The sequence below is a fragment of the Buteo buteo genome, chromosome Z, assembly GCF_964188355.1.
Source record: "Buteo buteo chromosome Z, bButBut1.hap1.1, whole genome shotgun sequence".
NCBI lineage: Eukaryota > Metazoa > Chordata > Aves > Accipitriformes > Accipitridae > Buteo > Buteo buteo.
In genome coordinates this window covers 2,196,410-2,217,940 of record NC_134204.1, presented here as the reverse complement: position 1 = coordinate 2,217,940, position 21,531 = coordinate 2,196,410, and the positions used below count along the sequence as shown (strand labels likewise).

At 40.0% G+C, this 21,531-nt stretch overlaps 1 protein-coding gene across 1 annotated transcript in view; it reads left to right on the top strand.

The window, feature by feature from the left end:
• Positions 1 to 21,531, top strand: part of DCC (DCC netrin 1 receptor) — a 571,119-nt gene that overhangs the window by 268,472 nt on the left and 281,116 nt on the right. Inside the window, exons 3-5 of the mRNA XM_075020576.1 lie at positions 676 to 960; positions 15,537 to 15,687; positions 16,043 to 16,179. Coding sequence (XP_074876677.1) covers positions 676 to 960; positions 15,537 to 15,687; positions 16,043 to 16,179 — 573 coding nt within the window. The remainder of the gene's footprint in view (positions 1 to 675; positions 961 to 15,536; positions 15,688 to 16,042; positions 16,180 to 21,531) is intronic.

The window sequence follows — 21,531 nt, the reverse complement described above, 5'->3', positions numbered from 1 at the left end:
CTTGGAATCTTGCAGACAGTGTTCTGTTCTTGCCGGGTTTTTCTTGTGAAGGATGTGGTCCTCACGATTTTGCACCGAGTGAGGCTGGGGCATCTGGGGATTGTGCAATTAAAGCTCCCAGCTCTGCTTCCCTGCACTCATGAGTCAGAAACATTTCATGGAAAAACAGACACAGGCCATTCCCTGTTTGAAGTATTTTGATTATGTGACCCAAGTAACTTATTTAGCAGAGGTTTTTCAGAGTATTTTTCCTTTTATTTGGAGGGAAGAAGAAATACAGCAAGATGCAACTGTAACATTTTCTTAACCTTACGTAGGTTTAGTTGTGCTTTCCTTTGAATGCCACCCTGTTCTGAGCAGTTTGGATTGCGCGATAGCATATCTATACTTCGTTAAATTTGTTCCTGAGTGGGTTTGTAACTAACAGGTGCAATTTGTTACTCTTTATGTTGATAACACATCTTTTCTTTGCTGTTAATGAGTATAATTTACAAAGGAAAGTGTTAGTCACCCAGCCATTATAGCAATCTCCAAGCAGTTTGCAGAAAATCATGTAAATTTTTTATTTATTTGTTTTTAGCCTGGGTTGCTAACAAAATCCAAATCAGCCTGGAAACAGTGTGTGACTTCTATTTTCAGCAGCTATATAATTGCTTTTTTTGCTTGTGTTTGCAGGACCACTGAGGTTTCTTTCCCAGACAGAATCTGTCACGGCTTTTGCAGGAGACACGATCCTGCTGAAGTGTGAAGTTGTTGGGGAGCCCATGCCCGTGGTGCACTGGCAGCGAAACCAGGAGGACGTGTTCCCCAGCCCGGCCGACGCGCGGGTGGCCGTCCTGCCCTCCGGAGCTTTACAGATCAGCAGGGTTCAGCACGGGGACAGTGGGATCTACAGGTGCCTGGCGAAAAACCCAGCCAGTTCGAGAACTGGAAATGATGCAGAAGTCCGAGTTTTGGCAGGTAAGAACAAGACCCTTTCTACACTGCCTTTTTCTCTTGTCTGGTCGTGTCCTTTGGTTCTCTGAAAGAGTGGTCACTTCTCCTGGGGCAGCTAGGCTGATTTATCCCACTTTCTTTCCAGTTACTTCTACAAGCTTCCAAGTTCTTCACATGGAAGAGCCTGGAGACCTTTAGAAGCAGTTGGATGCGAAGGTGAGGATGTTGACACTGTAGGAAAGTATTCACGCTGCCTAACTTCAAGTACCAAATTTAGATACGTGTGAAGCTGGTCTCTTTTACATGGTCAATGGGGAGAGAGAAGGACTTCCCATCTGAGAGTACAGTCATTACTGTCCCAGAGCTCTCTGGAAGAGCTCCTCTCACCCCATTGACTAGAAAGGCAATCTGTTGGGACTGGCTGCTGAATTTATCTACTCAAAGTTAGGTCGCTTGGATACTTCAGTGCCTGATGTGATCTGCCAAGTTGCCCAGAGCACAGTTTGGGATCAGACACAGTTTAGCTGTGATAGGTAATGCTCCTAAATTCATGGCCAAGTGAGCTTCTTGCTCTCCCTCTTAATAAACTGATCACCTAAATAGATGGTTACCACTGCAGTATAATATCAAGAACTGAGTGCCAGAAGAATGGTTTGAAAAAGGTATTGCTGCAAAATCTCCTTCCCTTCTAGTTCTACAGGCTAACATGTAACTACTAATTAAAGAGGACAGAGATGTTGTATTTTTAGAAATTCGTTGTATATGCATTTTCTAGACAAATGTTGGTTTGCATGATTTCTCACTGAGAGGTAACTGAGCAGGATTCTCAGGCTTCTGGGATGGTCCAAACGCTATAGCTATCGGGAAGGCCAGGATCAGTCTCGGAAGTGTCCGTGTACTAACACAGGTGAAGCTCGATGTGTTCATCCTTGCTTCTAGGAGTGGTCTGTAGCTCTGGGATTTGGGGGATTACAGTTTCTTCTTTGGGATTTGACACCATAAAACTGAACCAACCCCCCCGCAGCCTCTAAACCTAGGATTACAAACCAAAGCCTGTGTCCTCGCTTTCTGCTACAGTAGTAGGTATTAATCCTTTTCGGAGCTGCAAAGCAAAATAACAGCCAGACCAGCAGGCAACAGGGGAAGACCACATCACCTGCAGTTCCTGCCAGGTTTTTCCCCTACTTTTTTGCAGACCAGAGCTTGCACCTGACCTCTGTAGCGTGGACCTGTTCCCCATCCGTTTGCTGGTGTAACGGGCTGCCCCAGGATGGCTGTTCTGGGGGATTCAGGCTCGCTGTGAGCCCAGTGAACCCGGTACTGTTCCTTATGCATTGGGCAGCACTGAGGCACTCCTGCCTCCCTGGTTATTAATGGCAATGAGATCCATGGGCAGGGGGGAAAAAAAAATATTTTTTCATACGTCTTGATTAAAATTAAGAAAAATCACAAAACTTTGTATTTTAGACAGACCTGGAAGATTTCCCTCAGTCTCCTGAGCTCCTCTGAGTATTGTTAATTTGCTATGCCTCTACATTTCTGATCATTTGTGGATGGATTGATGTTTCTTCGTTTTCCCAGTTTCGGTCGTTAACGTCCTGGCTAAATGGCCTCTCTCAGGCTGTCTATAGGAGAGAGGGGAATTAATTTATCTCTTCCTAGCATGTTAAAATTCTATACCAGGGAAACACTGGAGCAAATAATGAGGAAAATATATAACAAGGAACTAGTGGAGTCCGTCAGACTTTGGCTCAGGGCAAGCAGCACAAGGTCTCATTTCAGGATAATGTGAGCAGACAGCAGCTCTTGTAAGAAATGAGTGGTGCTCCTGAAACAAAAATTCAGATCTTATTGAGCCTCTTGGGAATTTTGTTCTCGTGTGCATGCTTTCATGGTTCAGAGCTAGCTGATACTTTGCTGCTAATTCTGCCTCCTGTTTTTGCTTGTTGGTAGAAATCTTCTTCAGTTGCAGCTCTCCACTTCCATAATTAGTGAAGGCAGAATACTCTTCTTGGCCTTTTTCCCCTGGTTAGTGAGGAGAAAAAAAATAAAGAAGTCTTAAATCCCATTCAAAGGAACAGACGACAAAACAACAAAAAAGTGTAGGTAGTATATCATAATTCTGTATTTTTAAAATGCTGTTTCTTCCACAGATAGTGGTTGTGATTTCTTTGAACACACAGTGTATCTGTCAGGATTTGTGGCAAAACTGACCACAATCCTGGCAAATAATTTCTAATCTTCTCTACAGCTTCCAAAGAGAATGCAAGAAAAAAGAACAAGGCATAAACATCTTCTGTCATTTAGTTTCTTTAGTCGAAGTGCCTGTGGCTTAAATATTTGATTTGACATTATGCTGCGTCCGGAGATATTTGTATCTCTTCTTGATAGAAAAATTCATCATCCAGCATGAATGCAGGTTAGAAAACCAAGATATTTGGATGAAGGAATTACTGATTTCCTGGACCAAAAAGTAAAATTCACCCTACCAGACCCAAGCCTGTAGTTTAACTCACCACGTAAATGAAGGAATAGTTGAGCCTTCGACCTCCGTTACCAAAGAGAAATAGTTTGTAGGTGTTTAATGTGTCTGAAAGGTGGGGCAAGGCACTGGGCATGAAGTTTTTACTTTGATAACTCAGAGACACTTTACAAGTGCCTATTTGCAAGTGTCTTTCCTCTGTGTGGTTGGTTCTGCCTGGGGAGGCTCTGGAGGGGCCGATTCTCCCCCAAGCGCATCAATAAACACGTTTTACAAACAGCTCCAGCCTCGTGAAATCCTCCATCAGAAACCCTGTGCCTGTAGAAGTACGCAGACCGTATGAGAACAGATTTTGAAGAGCTTTTCTAAAAAAGCCCAGCAAACCTGGGCAAAACTCTTGAGGAGTTTTAATTGTGTCAGGTTTTATCAATTGCTCTTAATTTTAAGAGTAGCCATTGCAGCTTTTGGCAGAAAGCTCATTTCAAATGCACATTTTTTCACCTTTCTAATTGAAGTGCTCTTCTCTGGGGTCCAGAAACTTAATCCCAGGTGAAAGTTTCAGCAAATACTGAAAACATGAGGAAATACATATTCAGATAACTACATGCACTCACCTAATTAATTTAGAAGGAATAATGCTACTGCACAGCTCCCCCCCCCCCCCCCAAGTTCTAATACAAATCAGTACTAAGGAATTAATTCTTAGCTGAATTCATTGCTTCTGTAAATTAATGTGTAAGTTTCTTTGGGAGGTCTGTACACTTCAGAAATACAGATGACATTTTAAAAGCAAAAGTTGAGTAGTTTGATGCCTGAAAGCTATTAATTCTCTGTTTATAAATAATAATCCTGCATTTATCATTAGCCGTTCAAGTAATCTGCCGCTGTACTATTGTCTATTACTGAGGTTCCTTCCCTGTCCCTGAGCTTGTCTGCTGAGCTGCAGTGCAAGATAACGGTAACAATATCATGTAATTCCTTCATATTTAATGCGAATAGAATTTGGTTGCTGCTGTGCGATTTGGCTCCTTCCTCGCGGTTGCACTTCTGAGGACAGACGGATAACAGCAGCAAAAAGGACCGAGTAGAGATGGATCCCGCGAGAAGGAATTAGGAAGGAGAGGTTGGTTGGCCGTGTTTAAGTAACCACGTACAACAGAAGTTGCCTCATGAGCTCAGGCTTGCTTTGATGCTTAAGTGACTCCGCTTGTTAGAAGAAAAGCAATGGCAACGGTAGGGCTATTTAAATACAGCGTACCATCGTGGCACTGACTGAGTTTTGCAGTTACCACTGGCTTAGCTTGATTTGGAATAGTCACCTTAATGCAGGAAGCATCTTTGAGGACATCCGATTAGGGAAATGTCTGCGTGGGAAATGAAAGGGGTGGAATATACTGAATTGTGTTGTTCGCTATGGGTTTGTTGTTTAATGTGAGTTTTATAGTTAAAGTTAGTCTCGAGGAAGGTCTGGCTAAGCTGAAGCACACAATCTCTTTGAAGCTCAGCCATTAGTTCCTCACGCAACACACTGAGCTTGTATCAGGTGCAGAGATAACTTAAAGATTTCTTCTCATCTTTTATACCCTGGGAGGATCCCCGTGTTGATGTACATTCCCTAACAGCTACTAATTGTCGAAGTCAGCTCTTTACCTTACTCTTAACCTCAACAGCTAGTGCTTAACAGTGTTTATTCTTAGATGAAAATAGGTTTCCAACAGATGTGGCCCACTTAAATTCACAAGTTCAGGGTTTTATTTATTTATTTATTTTAATCTAAACAATTTCATGTTTATGTTCTCCAGTGCCTATTTCCTGCAGGGGTGCCTTGCCCTAATTCTGATCAGTACCTATAAAAACCAAACAACAACAACAACTAACCAAACAAAAACCCCAGCAAAACCAGTGTCATTTATAGATGCACAAATCGCAGGGGCGATGCACGACACCAGAGATGGATCCAGATCGTGGTATAAGCTGAACTCCTTTATACCAGGTCTGTTTGGATGCTCGTTTACCAGCGAGGTGATGCACGCAAGTGTGCAAGCCTCTGTACAGAGCTGAGGATGCCTTGGAAGGGATTTCAGTTACTCGGCTACCAACGGAATACGAGCTTCCAGTTTGAGGCAGTAGCTGAGGGAGTGAATGTTGATAAATTAATAATAGTTCAGAAAAGAATTATAGTGTTTACTGTGCAGAGCCTGCCTTTTGGTAAACACAGGGGAAATTTCGTACTTTATTCAGGAGATCTTTATAGACTTGCTGTTATTGTGCTCTATAAGCACTTACTTGGGGGAAAAGGCTTTTTAATCTGCAATTTTTTATAAAGTACATGAAAAACTAATGACTAGCAACCTGAAGCTATATTCTTGCAAGCAGAAAAAAGTTAAACACTTAAACCCAGTAATAGCCATTGGAACTGTTTATTTTTGTACTGAATTTTCTATCAGTTGTATTTATATCACGGGTGGTTTTTTTAGTCGCTGCTCCTCCTGCCTTTCAACCCAAGTGCCAAATGGATCAAAAGCCTTGCCCTGAGCAGCGCGCCCGGCATAGGCATCACTTGTGCTGCTGAATTGGGATAATTTCTATTAAAGGTTTCATTTCTACCTCCTTAGGAGAGAACCATTTGGATGGGGTATGCCCTGTCACAGAACATGCTGGGTTACTTAGTAATAGTGTAATTACTCTTATTTTTAAATTATGAGTAGTATTTGGATAGACTGGGGGAAAGATATTTTCTTCTTTGGTAAATAAATTCTCCTAAGGTGTCATCTGTTAAAGTCGAGTCTGAAAACAAGGCAGCAGTGCGAGGGTATTCACACGCACACACATGCTATTGTCTTTCCGTGTGTATTCTTACAGGTAAATTCCTAGTTACAAAATATCCACATAATAGCTTCCAGTATCTGGGTTATCCCTTCTTCCAGCTGCCCAAATGAATACCATTGCTGAGGTCGCTTTATAAGCTAGCTGTATTCTGACCTTTAACAAAAAAAGGTTAAATTTAAAATGCTTATTAATAATCCTGGGGAATGAGCTATTTTGCCTCTCTCCCTTAGATAAATCTGATTAGTGCTTAAGTAATCTCTTACATAATACATATAAATATCAGTTTCCCATGTTACAGTGGCTTGCCTAGTTGGAAATAAAAATGAGCAGGCAGGCAGAGATGTATGTACAGGCAGTGTGTCCTCTTAGCACGGGGTTGATCTCAAGATCAATGCAATCACACGAATGATAACTAATATCTACTAAAGAGCTGTTTGCTCAACAACTCCCTGGCTAGTTGCCATATTAGTGTGTTTATGAAATATGCATAGAGGTTTCAGTGATTGCTCTAAATGGGATTGGTTTTAGTACTTGTGTTTGAAGCACAGATTGAGTTCAGAACAAGAACCTTAAGAATATTATGTAATTTATTTTGGAATGTATTTGAAAGCCTAAGTTGTTATTGGAAGGTTCATGGTGTATGATCAACCTTATGAAATTGAGCTAGCTTAAGGAGGCTGATGCTTTCAACTAGTGGACCATAGGCTGGTTTGCAAATTTGGGTAGGCAGAGAGAAGAACAAGGTAGTTCACTTCAAATTTGTCACTGATTCTGCTCTCAAAATGCAGTTCACAAAGAATCCCAAACGCAAGGGAGTTCTGTAGTCTTGGAACAGCCTTTGCATTCCTGCTTTGAGATTTTATACTAAATAGTGGCACTAGAGCTTTAATATGGAGCATTATTTCATACTACTAATAATGGCACACTAATAAACTATTAGTGACTATTAATGACTATGACTATTATAGATCCTAAACATCAGAGATGATGGCTGCAACTGAAGGTTGCATCCAGGTTTGGCTTTTTATGAACTTGTAGGGTTTTGAGGTTGTGTGGTTTTTTGTTTTTTGTTTTTTTTTGTTGTTGTTGTTGTGGGGTTTTGTGGTTGTTTTTTTAATTGGATGAAACACATTACTTGCTTCTCTGGCCATTAACCCAATTTGCTAGCAAAACATACGCAACTGTTTCATCACCACTACACTTTGTAAAGTTATCTCTTAAACCAGAAGATAATTCCCCTGTGCAGGAGTCAAATTAGCAGCTAGAGAGAATTTAAGTGGAATGACTTAAATGGCTATTGGGGGATTGGAAGTGTATTTTATTTATACACAGTACAATGTTGCTGTAACATACTGAAAAGAAAGGCAGTCTTAATTGAAACCTGCAGCAGCCTGGTTACAAAGAAATGAGAAAAATCTAAAAATTGGAGCAAGTAATCTGATAATAGTAATTATGAATTAAAAAACCAGAATTTGTGGAGAGTCAAAGGAATCAAAGACATGGTAGATATCAAGAATTAGTAAAGTTTAGGGTAGAAATGTTTTTCAAATATAACTGAAACAATATTACTATGAATGGATGAAAGTGGTAGAACTTCTTTCAGTATTTACAAGGCAGAAAAGTAAAAAAAAACCCCAACAACTAGTTTTAAAAAATATGTGCTTGTATGGCATTGATCATTTAAAAGTATTTTTATATAAAAAAAATAAATTATTATTGTCTTGACATGAGTGGCTTAAAAAGCTTGTCCAAACCCAGATGTTTTCAGGTCATTATATCCAGATAAAAATGTAGTTTCTGGAGAAGCTGAGAAATTCTCAGGACCATTAATTCTTGACCATAAATTTTGAATACTGAAGTTTTTCCAGTGGTCTGGAACAAACAAACTAACCATTGAGTACCTGATGGTCTGTCAGGCTGGCATCTTTGAGGGACCAAATAATAGAATGGTCCATGCAATTAAAATCAGTCAGTATCACTGTATGAAAGCAGATGTCAGCATACATTTTTGGTGGCAATTTGCGTCATTATCATAGATTTCTGGGAGGATTTATCACCTGAGAAATTAGAGAAATTGAAAAGAAATATGGTATCTATAAGCTAGATGAGATTTGTAGCCATCAAGTCTCCAAACAGAAATGGTTACTGAGCAGATATTTCTAGTGGGAGCCCTCACTAAAAGCCAGGGATATATATTCTTGATCCTATGCTCTCTAATATACTATATAGCAATAAAACTGCAATTGAAGGCATATGCATGTATCACAGAGGTGGTAGATACTGAAGAATGTGGATCACTAGACAGAACTCTAAAAATGGGACAGAATTAAAAAAAAAAAATAAATTACTATTTTAATGTCATTGGTCCTAGTGGCCATAGGATTGCCTAGGGGCCGGAGCTAACATTTACCTCTGACAAAAATCTTGGAGGTCCATCTTGAGTAATCAGCAAACAAGTGCTGCAAGAGAGGCTAATGAGATCCTGGTAAGGATAATGCTAGTGGCGGCTGGGTCATGGTACAGGACATGTGTGACTTCCCTGCTGAGGTCAGTGTGACATAGTGTCTCAGAAATGGTGCGGGAGGTTTGGAGGAAGCTTGAAGAATGGCCATAAAAACGATTTGAAAGACTGACCCATTTACTAATTAAAAGCCATGCAACAGTTTGTGGCTGCTACTTGTTTGTTTCTAAAAGTTGGCTAAGCTAGTCTTTGATTTGATTTTGGGGGGATTATTTTTATTTTTTCAACTCATAACAGACTAGCACTGGGAGTAAAATCTTTCCAGGTATATTCATAAGGCCACATTGCAAATCTTGTGTTAGGTTCTTCTCTGGATTCAGTTACTACCTGAATCAAACCACTGCTCCTTAATTGCTTGCGTCTTTGCATCTCAAGGACGATGCAGGTCTAAAATAACGTTTGCCAGAGCTCTGCTCAGCTGAAAGTAAGAGTGTAAATGTGTTGCTACTTTCTTGCCTCAGCTCTATTCTCCATTTTCGGGATAGAAGATAATGTAATCATGGAGCAGTTTCTCATTCTGTTTCAATTTTGCCTCTAAAACTTCAATGGCTAGAGAAAAAGCTTCCTCCTTTTCTCTTCTAAATACAAGCCAGCAGTGACCCTTCACTACCCCTGCAGTAATAAATTTTATATTCTCCTTTTACCTAAGGATCTCGAAGAACAAGTCAAAGGCCTGTAAATATTTTTGTCTTCATTATGGATGAGGAAACTGAGCATCTCACAAGAAATCGTTATTAAAGCTGGAAATGGGACCCCTGATGTATAGTCTCACGTTCCAGCAGCGACTTGGCACAGTTTTCCTTGCACTTTAGTTAATGTCGTTTGAAGTTACCACAGTAAGAAGAATGTCTTCACGCCCTGATGCGTGTCGGTGCTAATGGTACAATCTTTGTGTGTCCTTACTACTTGGATGCTCCTGGTCATGTCACGTCCCAGAGCTCAGCTGAGCCAGGCGTTTTTTGGGAGGGGAGGACAGAAGGGCTGAAGCAGAAAAATGCTAGCAAGGGGGTTGGGAGATGGAGGCAAAAAAGCAAAATCCCAAAGTAGTGACTGCATTCTGGTTATGCATTTTAATGCATTCTGTATATTGAGAGATCGGTATCATTTTAATGACAGATTTCTCAAATGCTGTTCACACATAACCCTTGCTTTCTCATTGGGATTAAGTGTTCAGCCTTTAGGCATGATGGTGAGATCAGGTTGGGGAATTTTGCTGGCCTTTCTTTGCTGACAGCAGAGAGCAAAATTGGGTTTTATTTGGTATAAATCTTTATCTCTTTTAATCGAATTTAGAAATGTGACTATGAACACTTAGAGATAGTCCGTCACATCAGTGTCACATTAAAGGCATCTCAGTTCTGTAATTTGCAATATAAAAACTACTGCAATAAAAAATAAAATTGTACTGGCAAAGTACAATATTATCCAAATACATTCAGAAAAAATTTCATGGCTATGATACGATGGGAGTCTTTTGTCAGTTGAACAACACTTACAAATGCACTGTAGCACAAAGTAGCTTAGCACAGTGAAATACCATACAACAGGATGCAACACATTTTTATGAAAGCGTTTTTTCTTTTTTTCAATATATAATGTAGCTAAAATACTGCGGTAACATTTTTCTCCTCCAGTGCTGAAGAGCTGTATCTGTGTTGCTGAATCCAAGTGAACTGCTTGCAGCTTTATTTTTCTTGGAAGGCAGAAATAAATTGCACTGTCTTGAGTTCCACTTGCTTAAGACCAGTTTGGTATGAGAATGAAATACATCCTCAACTCTTATCAATGCATATTGACACAAATCTGAGGGTTTATTGAGAGAACAATTGGTGATTGGCTGTAAAGTGTGCTGGTAAAATGTGGCAGAAGTTATGCCTTTGACATGAGAAAAAAAAATTAATTCAGGACCTTTGCCTGCTGCGAAGTACGTATATGTCCTTAGTTACATCACAAAATATCTCGGTTACTCCATTAACCATCTATAAAAAGGAGATAAAGCGATTTATCCTAATACAGCTTTGCGAAGGTGTATTGTATTTTTTTTTGCAAATAGTGTGGTATTCCCATATATCGGTGTAATGGGGACTATTGAAATCACACATTTGCAGCTCCTATTTGTGGTTTTGAATTTCAACTATGTGTCATTGATTTAACGAGCGTGGAAAAATATGTGTATAGCTGTACCTCATTACTGCACGTTGTGTGCTCAAGAAAAATGCTAAATATAAAATGAGGTTTGGCTTTGTTCGGGGAAAATAAGTTCTTACAGCTCACCGCTTTATAATTAGTTTTAGGCATATCTGTTCATTCTTAAACATGAATTTATAGAACTTTGTTAAAATAAAATCAACAAATGCCAGCAAGGTGATGGGTGCTCTGCAGGCGGGGGAGTGGGCGTATCGCATCCCTGGGGATGTGAGCTCGGGCCCCAAACGCCGTGTCGGTGTATAAGAGATGAAATCGTGGCTGAAATGGAGTCGGTGCCTCCAATGGAGCCAGGGCTTCATGCAAAGAATTTCTCATCTGCTGAAGCTAGTCCATAGTTGGTTGATTATGTGGGCTTGATTATAGTGTACAAGTACCTTGTCAGGGAGAATACACGGAGTGCTCTTTAATCAAGTGGAGAAGGGCATAACAAGAGCTTGGATATCTTTATAATCAAGACTGGATGCCTTCCTGAAGAAGGCACTTTATTCAAACATGCTTTTGAGCTCAGGACGGGTGTGATTCTGTGGCCTTAGACAAGAAACAAAATTTAATGGTGCTTTAGTCTTGAAATCTCCTCGCTCTCTTTTCCCTTTCTCACTAATATGAAAATCTAATTTGATGGACCAATCTCTCTTATTTCTCAGCTGGAAATAACTGGTTGCACTGGTGCAATAATAAGTAATTTTACCAGACAAGTCTGAATCAGATGCTGAAATGGCTGCCTGGGCACTAGTTGTGTACTGCTTTAAGCCCACAAAAAGGCCTGATTTCCTCACAAGGTCTGATGTGTCACTGATGTGCATTTTTGTAGGGTTTACTCAGAACATGTTTAGTGATTTTTTTTTTTGTTTCACTTTTTTTCCCCTGACAAGCATAAGTAGCTGTACCACCTTCAGTATAATACTGTACTGCAGAGGTTTGCGGTCTGTGGTCCCACAGACTTTTTGGTCCATGAATTCTTTTAATGTCCAACGCCATTCCGTTGTTCAGGGTGGATCTCAGCTCTTTGAGAGGAAATTGTGGACGTCCACCCGAAGGAAAGGGTGCCTTTGGAGACCCCTCGGTGCTTTGTAGGGTTGTGGTTAAGTAATCGTAGCTTCAGATAACGCTGCCTTTCGTGTCCTGGTTACTGAGCTCTGGTTTTAGACTACCTCTGTTTTTTGGAAGGTGGCACAAAGCCAGAGGTTGTGACATGCCAACTTTAATAGCCTGTGATAGCATGTCAGTCCTCCTTACTAACTAGCCTTTTGTATCGTGAAAGCTGTGGTTTTCTTCTGGATGCTTAAACAAACGTGTTCGTTATTCCATCCAGACACCTCTGGTAGTAAAAGTGACGCTCGCCTTCACGGCAGGGACGTAAGGGCTGACGGCAGTTGTGGTTGGGGTGGCTGTGTTGGGCACAGTGGGTGCTGACTCCCACCCGCGACACCCCGGGGCACAGCCGCCATCTCCTGGGAGGCTCAGCCCTTGCGAGGGACTTGCCTGAATAACGTGCAAGTTCTGAGCTTCATGGGTTTGAACCCACAACTCTCTCCCTCCTCTTGTTTTCTGAAAAGAATAAGATATTTTCTTCTTTTTTTCCTTCCCGTAACAGGTATTTTCTTCGACTCTTTATGTGGCTTTAAGCCGCTCTCTCTATTCAACTGGAAATCAAGCAGCAAAACATTGCGTCACAACTGCCACGTTTGGTTTCTAGCTGCTTTTGAGCTGCGTTTCCGGATGAAAGAGGGATGTAGAGAAGATGCCACCTTTTCAGCTAGCAGCTATATCATTAGGGAGGTCAGAAAAGGTCAAATGCAAGCTTAGGCTTCTGTTTGTGAGTCTTGAGTGGAGCGAGAGCTGGAAACGAAGAAGAGCAGGCGACAGCAGTGCTATGGCAGAGCAGGGACCCCCTCCCTCCTCCGGGCCATGGGGCATTTCTCTGCAGAGCAGGTGAGCAGCAGCCAGCTCAAGGCAACGCCACGGGACAGGCACAGTTGGCTGCTGGAGGCAGAAGGAGCTGTCCTAAAGGAGAGTAAACATTGGAAGAGGGAGCTAAGCGAGAGATGAGATGATGATTATTAAACGTAAGCTTTAGTGGGGATAAAAACAGAGAGATGTTACAGGGATGTGTAGTAGTGGTATTTTCTCATGCTGAAATTATATGTAGCTACCCATTCCATACAAAACTAATTTGAAATACATTTTAGCCTAAAGCAGTTTTGACAGTTTTAGGTTAAGTAAGAGATCCCAAAACAATAATTAAAAATACCTACCTACCTTTGAGTCCATCCTCTGTCATCTAGTATTATTGTCTAATGATTTGAGTCACAATCTGGCGTTGGATGGTGACTTACCCCTCCCAGTGTTCAGCAGTTTCTCATGTTGGTACCCTCTTAGTTTAAACTTGGGCTTGGTCTAGCTATCTGCCTGCGTACCTTAACACTAACAGTTTTGCTTTCATTAAGATGTTCGTTCAAGTATGTCCCTTGGGAACATCCAAAATTTTGCTAGGCAAATTACAGAAGAGAAGAAAAACCCCAGATAAAATACTGTTGTGTTTCATTTTGGTTGAAGTATGGTGTTGCTTTAATCTATGCTAGATATTAACTGATCTTCAAATTGTTGGCAGTGCTAGAATGAAAACTTTTTCACTGGAGGAGTTAAGACAACAGTGATGTCTCATTAACATTATTTCTAGTCTCCAGTACAACAAAAATGTATTTCACATGACTGTAAAATGTGAATGTGCTATCCTGCTTTTTCCCAAGTACAGAATGGCAATACGTACTGAGCTGCTTTTGTGTGGTTTAGGATTTTGCAGCTTTGTCTAATATCCAGGCTATACCAGCTCTGGAATCCCATTTATTCTGGATGTATTTGAAGAACCCTCTCAGCCAGATGTATTCTACTAAAGCCTATAGTTTCAATTATCAATCATCTCCTTTTTCTGCCTTCAAATTTAATCTTCATTGATGTAATTTTCCCTATATTTTTATGGCTGTGCTTCTTACTGCTGCTCACATCTTCCATCCTAACTGAGATCATTATTTTAATCAGACAACCTCTTTTGTGGTTTCAGAACTAAGTGTTTTTGAAGGGAAGGAGACAGTCCTGTATTAAGAACTGGATGCTATCTGCAGATTTCGTTTGCTTTCTGGTTTTGCACATCTGTTTTCACCTTTGGACAACTGACTTTAAAAAAAAAATCAAAACAAGCAAAAAACTAAAAAAAGCTTTGGTTTTCTGCTAGTTAGCTCCTATGTATTTAATTGCGTTGTATTTAATCGCTAAGGTAATATATGTATTTGTGGTTATTGCAAGAGATGCCATGCGATTCACAGGCCAAAGGCATCACTGCGATCAGCTAAAATGTCTTCACAGATTGAAGCTATTGAGTTGTGTGTGATAACTTCTGCATCAGTTGCGCTTACTGAGGGCTAGAAATTGCACGTTCATCTGGTTACTGTAAGAAGTTGAAATATGCTGCTGTTGTAAATCCGTAACAAATGCACGCAGCTAGTTACACTTTCTTCCGACTTGTATGGGAGAATCAGCTAATTACTTGGAGATGATACTGGAAGATCTTGTAGTTGTTAATTTGGTGGGAATATTCACTTATGGTGTGTATTTTTTTTATGTTTGTGTCAGGAAACAAGGAGTAATGTTTAATGGCTCTAGTCCAGCACATTTGTTTCAACATCTGTGATAAGAAAATGAAGTCCTTTCCAAGAGAAGGAACAGACTCATTTAAAAAGCAAACCAACCCAACTGGTTTCCTTGGTGTATGGTTCTGTTTGCTGGTATTTCAGGCACAATGCGTGGGTTTTGGGTCTAGGTTGTCACCTGCGTGTGGGTTGTCCCCTGGTGAGCGGTGATCCACCCATGCCAGTCAGAGGCAGAGATTGAGCTCACCCTAAAGCGGGCACCCTGAGCTTGGCTCACCTGCCCACAGGTGGGTGTCTGGGCTGGCTGAGACAGCTGGGGACACCTTTGGTCAGGCAAAGGAGAATTTGGGGCACTCACCTTTCTACTTATTCCTTCTCGGTTCAGACTTTTCAAGTTATTTCATTCTTTGTTTTCTATGTTTTCCTAACTTGAAGATTTCCTTCTCTTTTCTCACCTGCTGTGTTTATGAACTTCCCTCTTGCAACTCCAAAATAGTGTCATTAATCCAGTGCCGCTCTTATTCTTATGTGTATTTCTGTCTTCTTGCCATGACTGTGCCTTTTCCTGTGGCTTTCCAAGACCTGACTTTAATACCAGGCTATAAACAGTCCTTTCTCACTTTCCCAAAAGCTGGTATTTTTCTGCCTTCAAATTGCTCCCTTGGGTTCAACCTGTAAGCAGCTCTAAGATTGCCATTTGATACACTTTTTGTATGTCTGTACTATGATTTTCTATTTTTCTCATCAGTAAGAATCTGTGAAAGCTGTGGTCTCTTGGGTCCCTTATTGATCAGTCATTTCATATTCCTCATCCCCAACAAAAAGAATGTTTTGTTTTGTTGTTTGGTTTTTTGGGTGGTTTTGTTTGGTTGGTTTTTTTAATGGACGATACCGGTTTCTTTTGCTCTTGTAGATCCAGGTTTGCACAGGCAGCAGTTTTTCCTGCAGCGACCCTCAAACGTGGTGGCCATGGAAGGGAAGGATGCTGTTCTGGAGTGCTGTGTTTCTGGGTACCCCCCTCCCACCTTCACGTGGCTGCGAGGAGATGAAGTGCTCCCCACCAGGTAGCTCAGTCCTCTGTGGGTCGTGTATCTAACAGTACATTTCCTTGAGCAAAGTACAGGCGAACCACCGAGTAACGTTTCAAATTCAGTGGGGTGGATTTGGAGGCTATGAGATTTTCCTCCTAAATAATGAGACTGGATGTGTCTCTTAACCTGCTGCTATAACTCATCTCTGCACCAAATCCGAGGGTGGAATTTGATCATAAATGTCACCTGGCTGATATTTAAAATGGAAGTGCAAAGCTATTAACAGCAAAAATCACAGCTGAGAACTACTTACAGCATAATTTACTGTGTGTATTTTTCTAGATAGAGCGCCTTAACACACTGTGGACATGTGTTATCCATGTTTCAGGTCCAAAAAGTATTCGTTACTGGCTGGCAGTAACCTACTCATATCAAACGTGACTGACGACGATTCTGGGACGTACACGTGTGTAGTCACCTACAAAAACGAGAACAGCAGTGGCTCTGCAGAGCTGTCAGTGATGGGTGAGTACATGAACTACACCCACGTTCCTTCTCCAAGAACATTTTTAATTACTCCCTTTTCCAGAGTGACTTAATTTTCAGAACTCCAAACAACTGCAAACTGTACAAGTCCCTTCCCTGCTTTGATCAGGTATTCACACCCATGGAAACCAAGTCATGTAAACCTTTGAATAACTCCCACCATGCCCTATAGCCTTGCTGTTGCCAAACATCTTATGGTATCAGATGCTAATTGCTACTGCCTTCTGTACGTGGTCGTTTCCCTTTATTTCTCCTTCCTGAAACCTTATTTTTGGCATTACAATGGGTGTCCCTTTTGTGCATGATGTCAAGCTCAGCGAGCTGAAAATCAGGTTTGTAGCTACTTTTTTTTGGGTCATGAACAGTCAATACGGTAAGATAAAAATCAATGTATTTAGTGCCTTCTCACCAAATTAACAAAAGTCCAGGTAAATTCATGAAAGTCCTCACTCATGATGATGTTCTGAGGGTTCCTACTGTTAAATCTTATGAAAGCACCCTCCCGACAGAACCTGCTTTCCCCCACACTCCTTCCTCAGGGCAAATGTTAATGAAATCCAAAATATGTTTAAATCTAATAGCTGCCTTTTTTTCTTTTTTCTTCATTTAAACCATTGAACAAAGGCAGAGTACATTAGTGTTATTCAGTCAGATCTAAAGAACAACATAGTTAATACTTAGTCAAACAATAACATATTTCAATGTGCTGTTCATTTTGCATTCTGGCTTTAAAGCTTATGCGTGAAAAATACTTTCATTAGTGAATAGAGCCTTAATTTGGATTATAGGATATTCAGTGCTTGTATAACAATATCCTTTTATCAAGCCATAATAAAATATAATAATTACTGGTGATGGAGGGTTTAGTTCTATTTCTCTAGGTACATTAATACATTGTTTTACTGGATAAAAATAAAAATGTGGCTTTATAATTGTGGAAGTCATTTATTATGGAATTGGTTTTGTTAAAAGGAATCAAATATTGAAAAGGCAGGTAAGTTGTTGGGCAGTATACTTTACTTGCCTTACTGAAATATGTTGATTTCAAATGTAGTGTGCAGCAGGTGACTAATTGTTTGAGAAGTAGAAGTAAATTACACTGATATTTCTCCCCAACAACAGATGACAATATGTATTGGCAAAGGCAACTGTGGCTGGAGGATCATTTCACAGATTACTGCATAGATCATTTCTGACCATGCAGTTCCCATTAAAATTAATAGGAGTTTTGCATCTAGGTCCTTTATGTACCTTCTGAAAAATTTATTCTTGTCTGCATTCAGTCTGTAATGCATCTAGCTTTGGCTTCATTATGCCTTCTGCTGTGTGTCATTTAGAAATTAAAGGTACATAAATTTTCATGCACGTTGAGAGGTATGTGATGGCAATGTGACTAAGGATGAATATAAGATGATGAAAATCTCCAGGAGAAGACGACAGAATGCTAAGATAGTACTAAGCATGAAACTAGACCCACACAAGATGAAAGATGCCACAATTACCGATTCTTTGCAGTCTCAAGGGGAAACCAAAACTGCATTGCCATAGCACAATGCGGTTGTATTCACCCTGTTGGTAGATCATAGATTTCTTTGGTAAAGTACCTGTTCACATATGGAATTCACAAATACAGAACAAATGAAAAAAAAAAAAATGGAGCTGTAAGTTAGGCACCAGATTAATGTACTTTTCTTATTTTCATGAGTAGATCACTCATTTGTGACAGATTTAACTGCAAATGAAACATCGTGTTCGTGTATGTTTGTATTAATAACAGAAAATGTTCAAAGGATTTGAAGGAAATTATATGATTAAACTGGAGAGATGACAGCAATCCCCTGATCCCTGTCTTTCCAGAGCAATATACCAGGGCTACAAACTTGCTCAGAATCTGTTTGTTGAATCCATTCTTACCAGTAGGAAACTCTCAAATGCACTAAAGTTTCTCATGTAATCGTCATATCTCATCAACAGAAAAATTAATTGATAGTTTTATTGTCTTTGTTGGCTAGATACAAATGCAGATACTTCTGTGTGTTCCCTTAGAGTTAACATGCTTGTTTATTTAACAAACTGTAAATTGCCTATCAGTATTTTGTTGCAAGACTCGCATTTTTTAATATTGATGTAATCCTTTAATTGTAAATGTATCTGTAGTGCAAAGAGGAATAAATGAAACATTTGCAGTCAGAGTGCAAAAAAATTTAACAGTCCAATAATTATCTCTTCTGAAGTTGGAGTAGACAACATCAGATCAAAGTTAGTTACATCACATGGTAGCAAGATGCTTTTGATCTTTTAAATAATGAGGCTATTTGCAAGAAACAGTGTGTTTCACAATGGAGTTCCTATTAGTTCTTTTAAAGAGCTAAAAATAACCCTTTCTGTGTTGGACATAGGCCTAAAATTGCAAGAGGTGAATGAATTTGCAAGAAGAGATAATATATTTTGCTAAATTTTGATTTTGTATCATGGCCTTTTGGCAAGATTTTCAGCACAGCTCCTTGTGTAATGAAAATTGAAAGGTCCGGTGCAGTTTACCTAGTTACTACATAAATCATCTACAGGCTCAGTAGCTTTAGAGAGCTTGGTGTTTAAACAAATGTTTGAAGATGATTAAATGTGTTAACCAGTGTCAACTACAATGATTTTCTAAGTATTTTCTAGCTTTCAGAAGTGTATTTTGGGCTTGTTCCCTTTTGGCCTCGGAAGGGGTTTTTTTCATATAGGTTTTTTGGTTTGTGTTTTGTTAAGCGAGACTGAAAGTCAGCTTAGCTAGTTTTAGCAAAGAAACCCCCTACCCCAACTCCGTAAGCATTCTGAAAGTGACATAAATCCAGAAAAAGGTTTTCCATACCCTGTACCTACTTGTGGGATCTCACTGATTGCAGCCTGGTTTGGCGATGGGATGAACACCTGGGATTTCGGGTCCTGGTAGAGATAAACCCAGTTTTCTGTAGGTGCTCATAACTGAATTGATAGATTTGCTGATATGCTGTCTCACATCATTTTTTCTTCTTCCTGCTTAGTATTTGGTTTGTCCCTTAATTGTATCAGAGCAAACTATAACTGTACAGATACAATTGGGGAAGAGTATTGCATCTTCTGAAAGTTGAGAGTTTTCTCAACTATTCTTTGCATAATAGTGCCTATATTCAGAATTATGCTATCAATGCCTTTGAATTGGGCAGCTATTTTTAAATGGATCAAGATTGAGGTAATTTTTTTTTTTTTCAGTTTTCTTTTCCAAAAATGTCCCTTAAGGAGGAACAGAGAAGGGAACAGTTTTCCAGTAGTGTTGGGTCAGGAATGCTGGTCTGAGATGCCTTTAGGTCACTGCCTAAAGTAAGAGAAAGTAGCAAAAAGAAAAAAAAAAAACCTGGATCAGAAAGTGTTTGCAGAAAAAACCTTTACTGAGCATCCATATGTATAAGCTACAAATGACGACTGCAGTCTGGAAGCATTTTTTTCTATGCAAATGCCTTTTACTAGGGAGTTTTTAATATGAAGTGGTTTTAGCACTAGTTTTGTTTGCCATTGCAGAAGACAAGCTACATCAAAGGTAAGGCCACGTGAGACAAGTGGCTTATAGAATCATCTCAGTCTTTTTGACAAGAATGAACGATTCTAAGCACTGTGCATCTTGGTCAAATCAGTTTTACTTCTGACTCTGCTGCATAAATTCCTGTAGCAAAATGGTTATTCAGAGATCAAGGTCATGGAAAGTACCAAATAAAGCAGGCGTGGATCACGTTGTTGTGTGTGAATCACTTAGGTAGAGAGTAGTAGTAAGAAGGCAGCCTGCATCACCATAACATGGTTTGACACAGCAATGAAAGCATGAAAAATGGGAAGCCTTCTAACGTTTCCTTTGTGAGCTCTGCTTAAGCTGATCTTGCACAAATGGACCGGTCCTGAAATATTTACAAAAGCAGTTATAGTCTATTGATAATGTTAAAAGTCAAACCCAGTGCTGTACCTTCTTGGTACATACTCATTGAAAAATAATTTCCAAAATACGGAAGATTATCCACTATTATAAACCTGTAGAGAAGCAGGCAGATCTTCTGTGGATGGGCACTGCAGCAGGTCTCCAGAAGCTGGTGAGCCCAAGAAAATCTGAGTAACCTGAGGGTCTGTTTCTCTGTGATCCCACACTGTGGGGTAAGTTAATTTTGCTCATGTCTTGCTATCTTGTTGAAGAAACCAAGCACAAACTAGGCTATTTAATTATCTTCTGCTCCGTGTTTATAGTTCTTTGTGGAACAGGGCATATCCATATGTGAGCTGGCAGGATAAAGCAGCACAGTAATCGATGACAAATCTCATGATGGTTTACTTTAGGCAAAACTGAGACAAATGAACATGAAACCCAATCTCTCCCCAAAGCAATCTCTCTCCCATTCATTTTCCTGATAAGTTTCAATACTGAAATGTTCCGTGTGAATGGAAACATTGATACCGTTCGTTATATTGCTCGCAGGTATAACTTTGAGTCTGTGACATGGCAGCGTAGGTTTTCCATCCCCAGAGCTCCTCTGTCAAGTCAAGCAGACAGAAGTGTCCGATGTCGTGTTCTTATGTCCTTTCCCAGAAGGTTGATGGAGCGGAGTTTACCTAGTTCTCACTGAGGTGAGAGAAAATTAATGGTACTGTCACCTGAAAATATGGAAGTCAAATGTTTCAATTAGGCTTTGGGAAGAGTTGGCTTCAGGGTATCAGTGTGGGACAGGCAACCCAAAGTCTGTTGGAAATACTGGGTTTGCCTGCTGAAATGTCACCAGGTTTTCTAAGATGAAGGGGCTGGACTAGCTTAGATGGATCAATAACTTTCTATGTTCACTCCCCTTTATTTAGAGAATTTTAAAAATGTATTACCTAATCAATAGTGTTCAATGGCTTCACAGAAACCAGTTATATTTTCCATCCAGGAAAAATACATTTGGAGAATATTTAAAACTAATTTTATGCAACTGAAGCTGAAACATTTCCCTTTGAAATCAGTTACCTACCATTGCATTGCTAGCAGGTAGCGTGGTATGGTTGCACGGTGCTGAATACAAGTAAAATAATGGTATGGGAGTACCCTATAGCTGATCTGAAAAGGTTAGCTACTCACTTCAAGGATTTAGGTTTTTTTATACTTAAGAAATTAAAGATGACAGTACTAGCAGAGCTGTGTAACCCTATGACAGAAATGATGAAGTCTTGGCACTCATGAGGTCTGCGCTGGCATAAACAGTAAACTGCAAAGTACCGCGTAGTGCCACAGGTTTTCTATGGCAAAGTCGTCTGAGCCCTGACAGGCTTTTACTGCAAATTCCTCTGTTT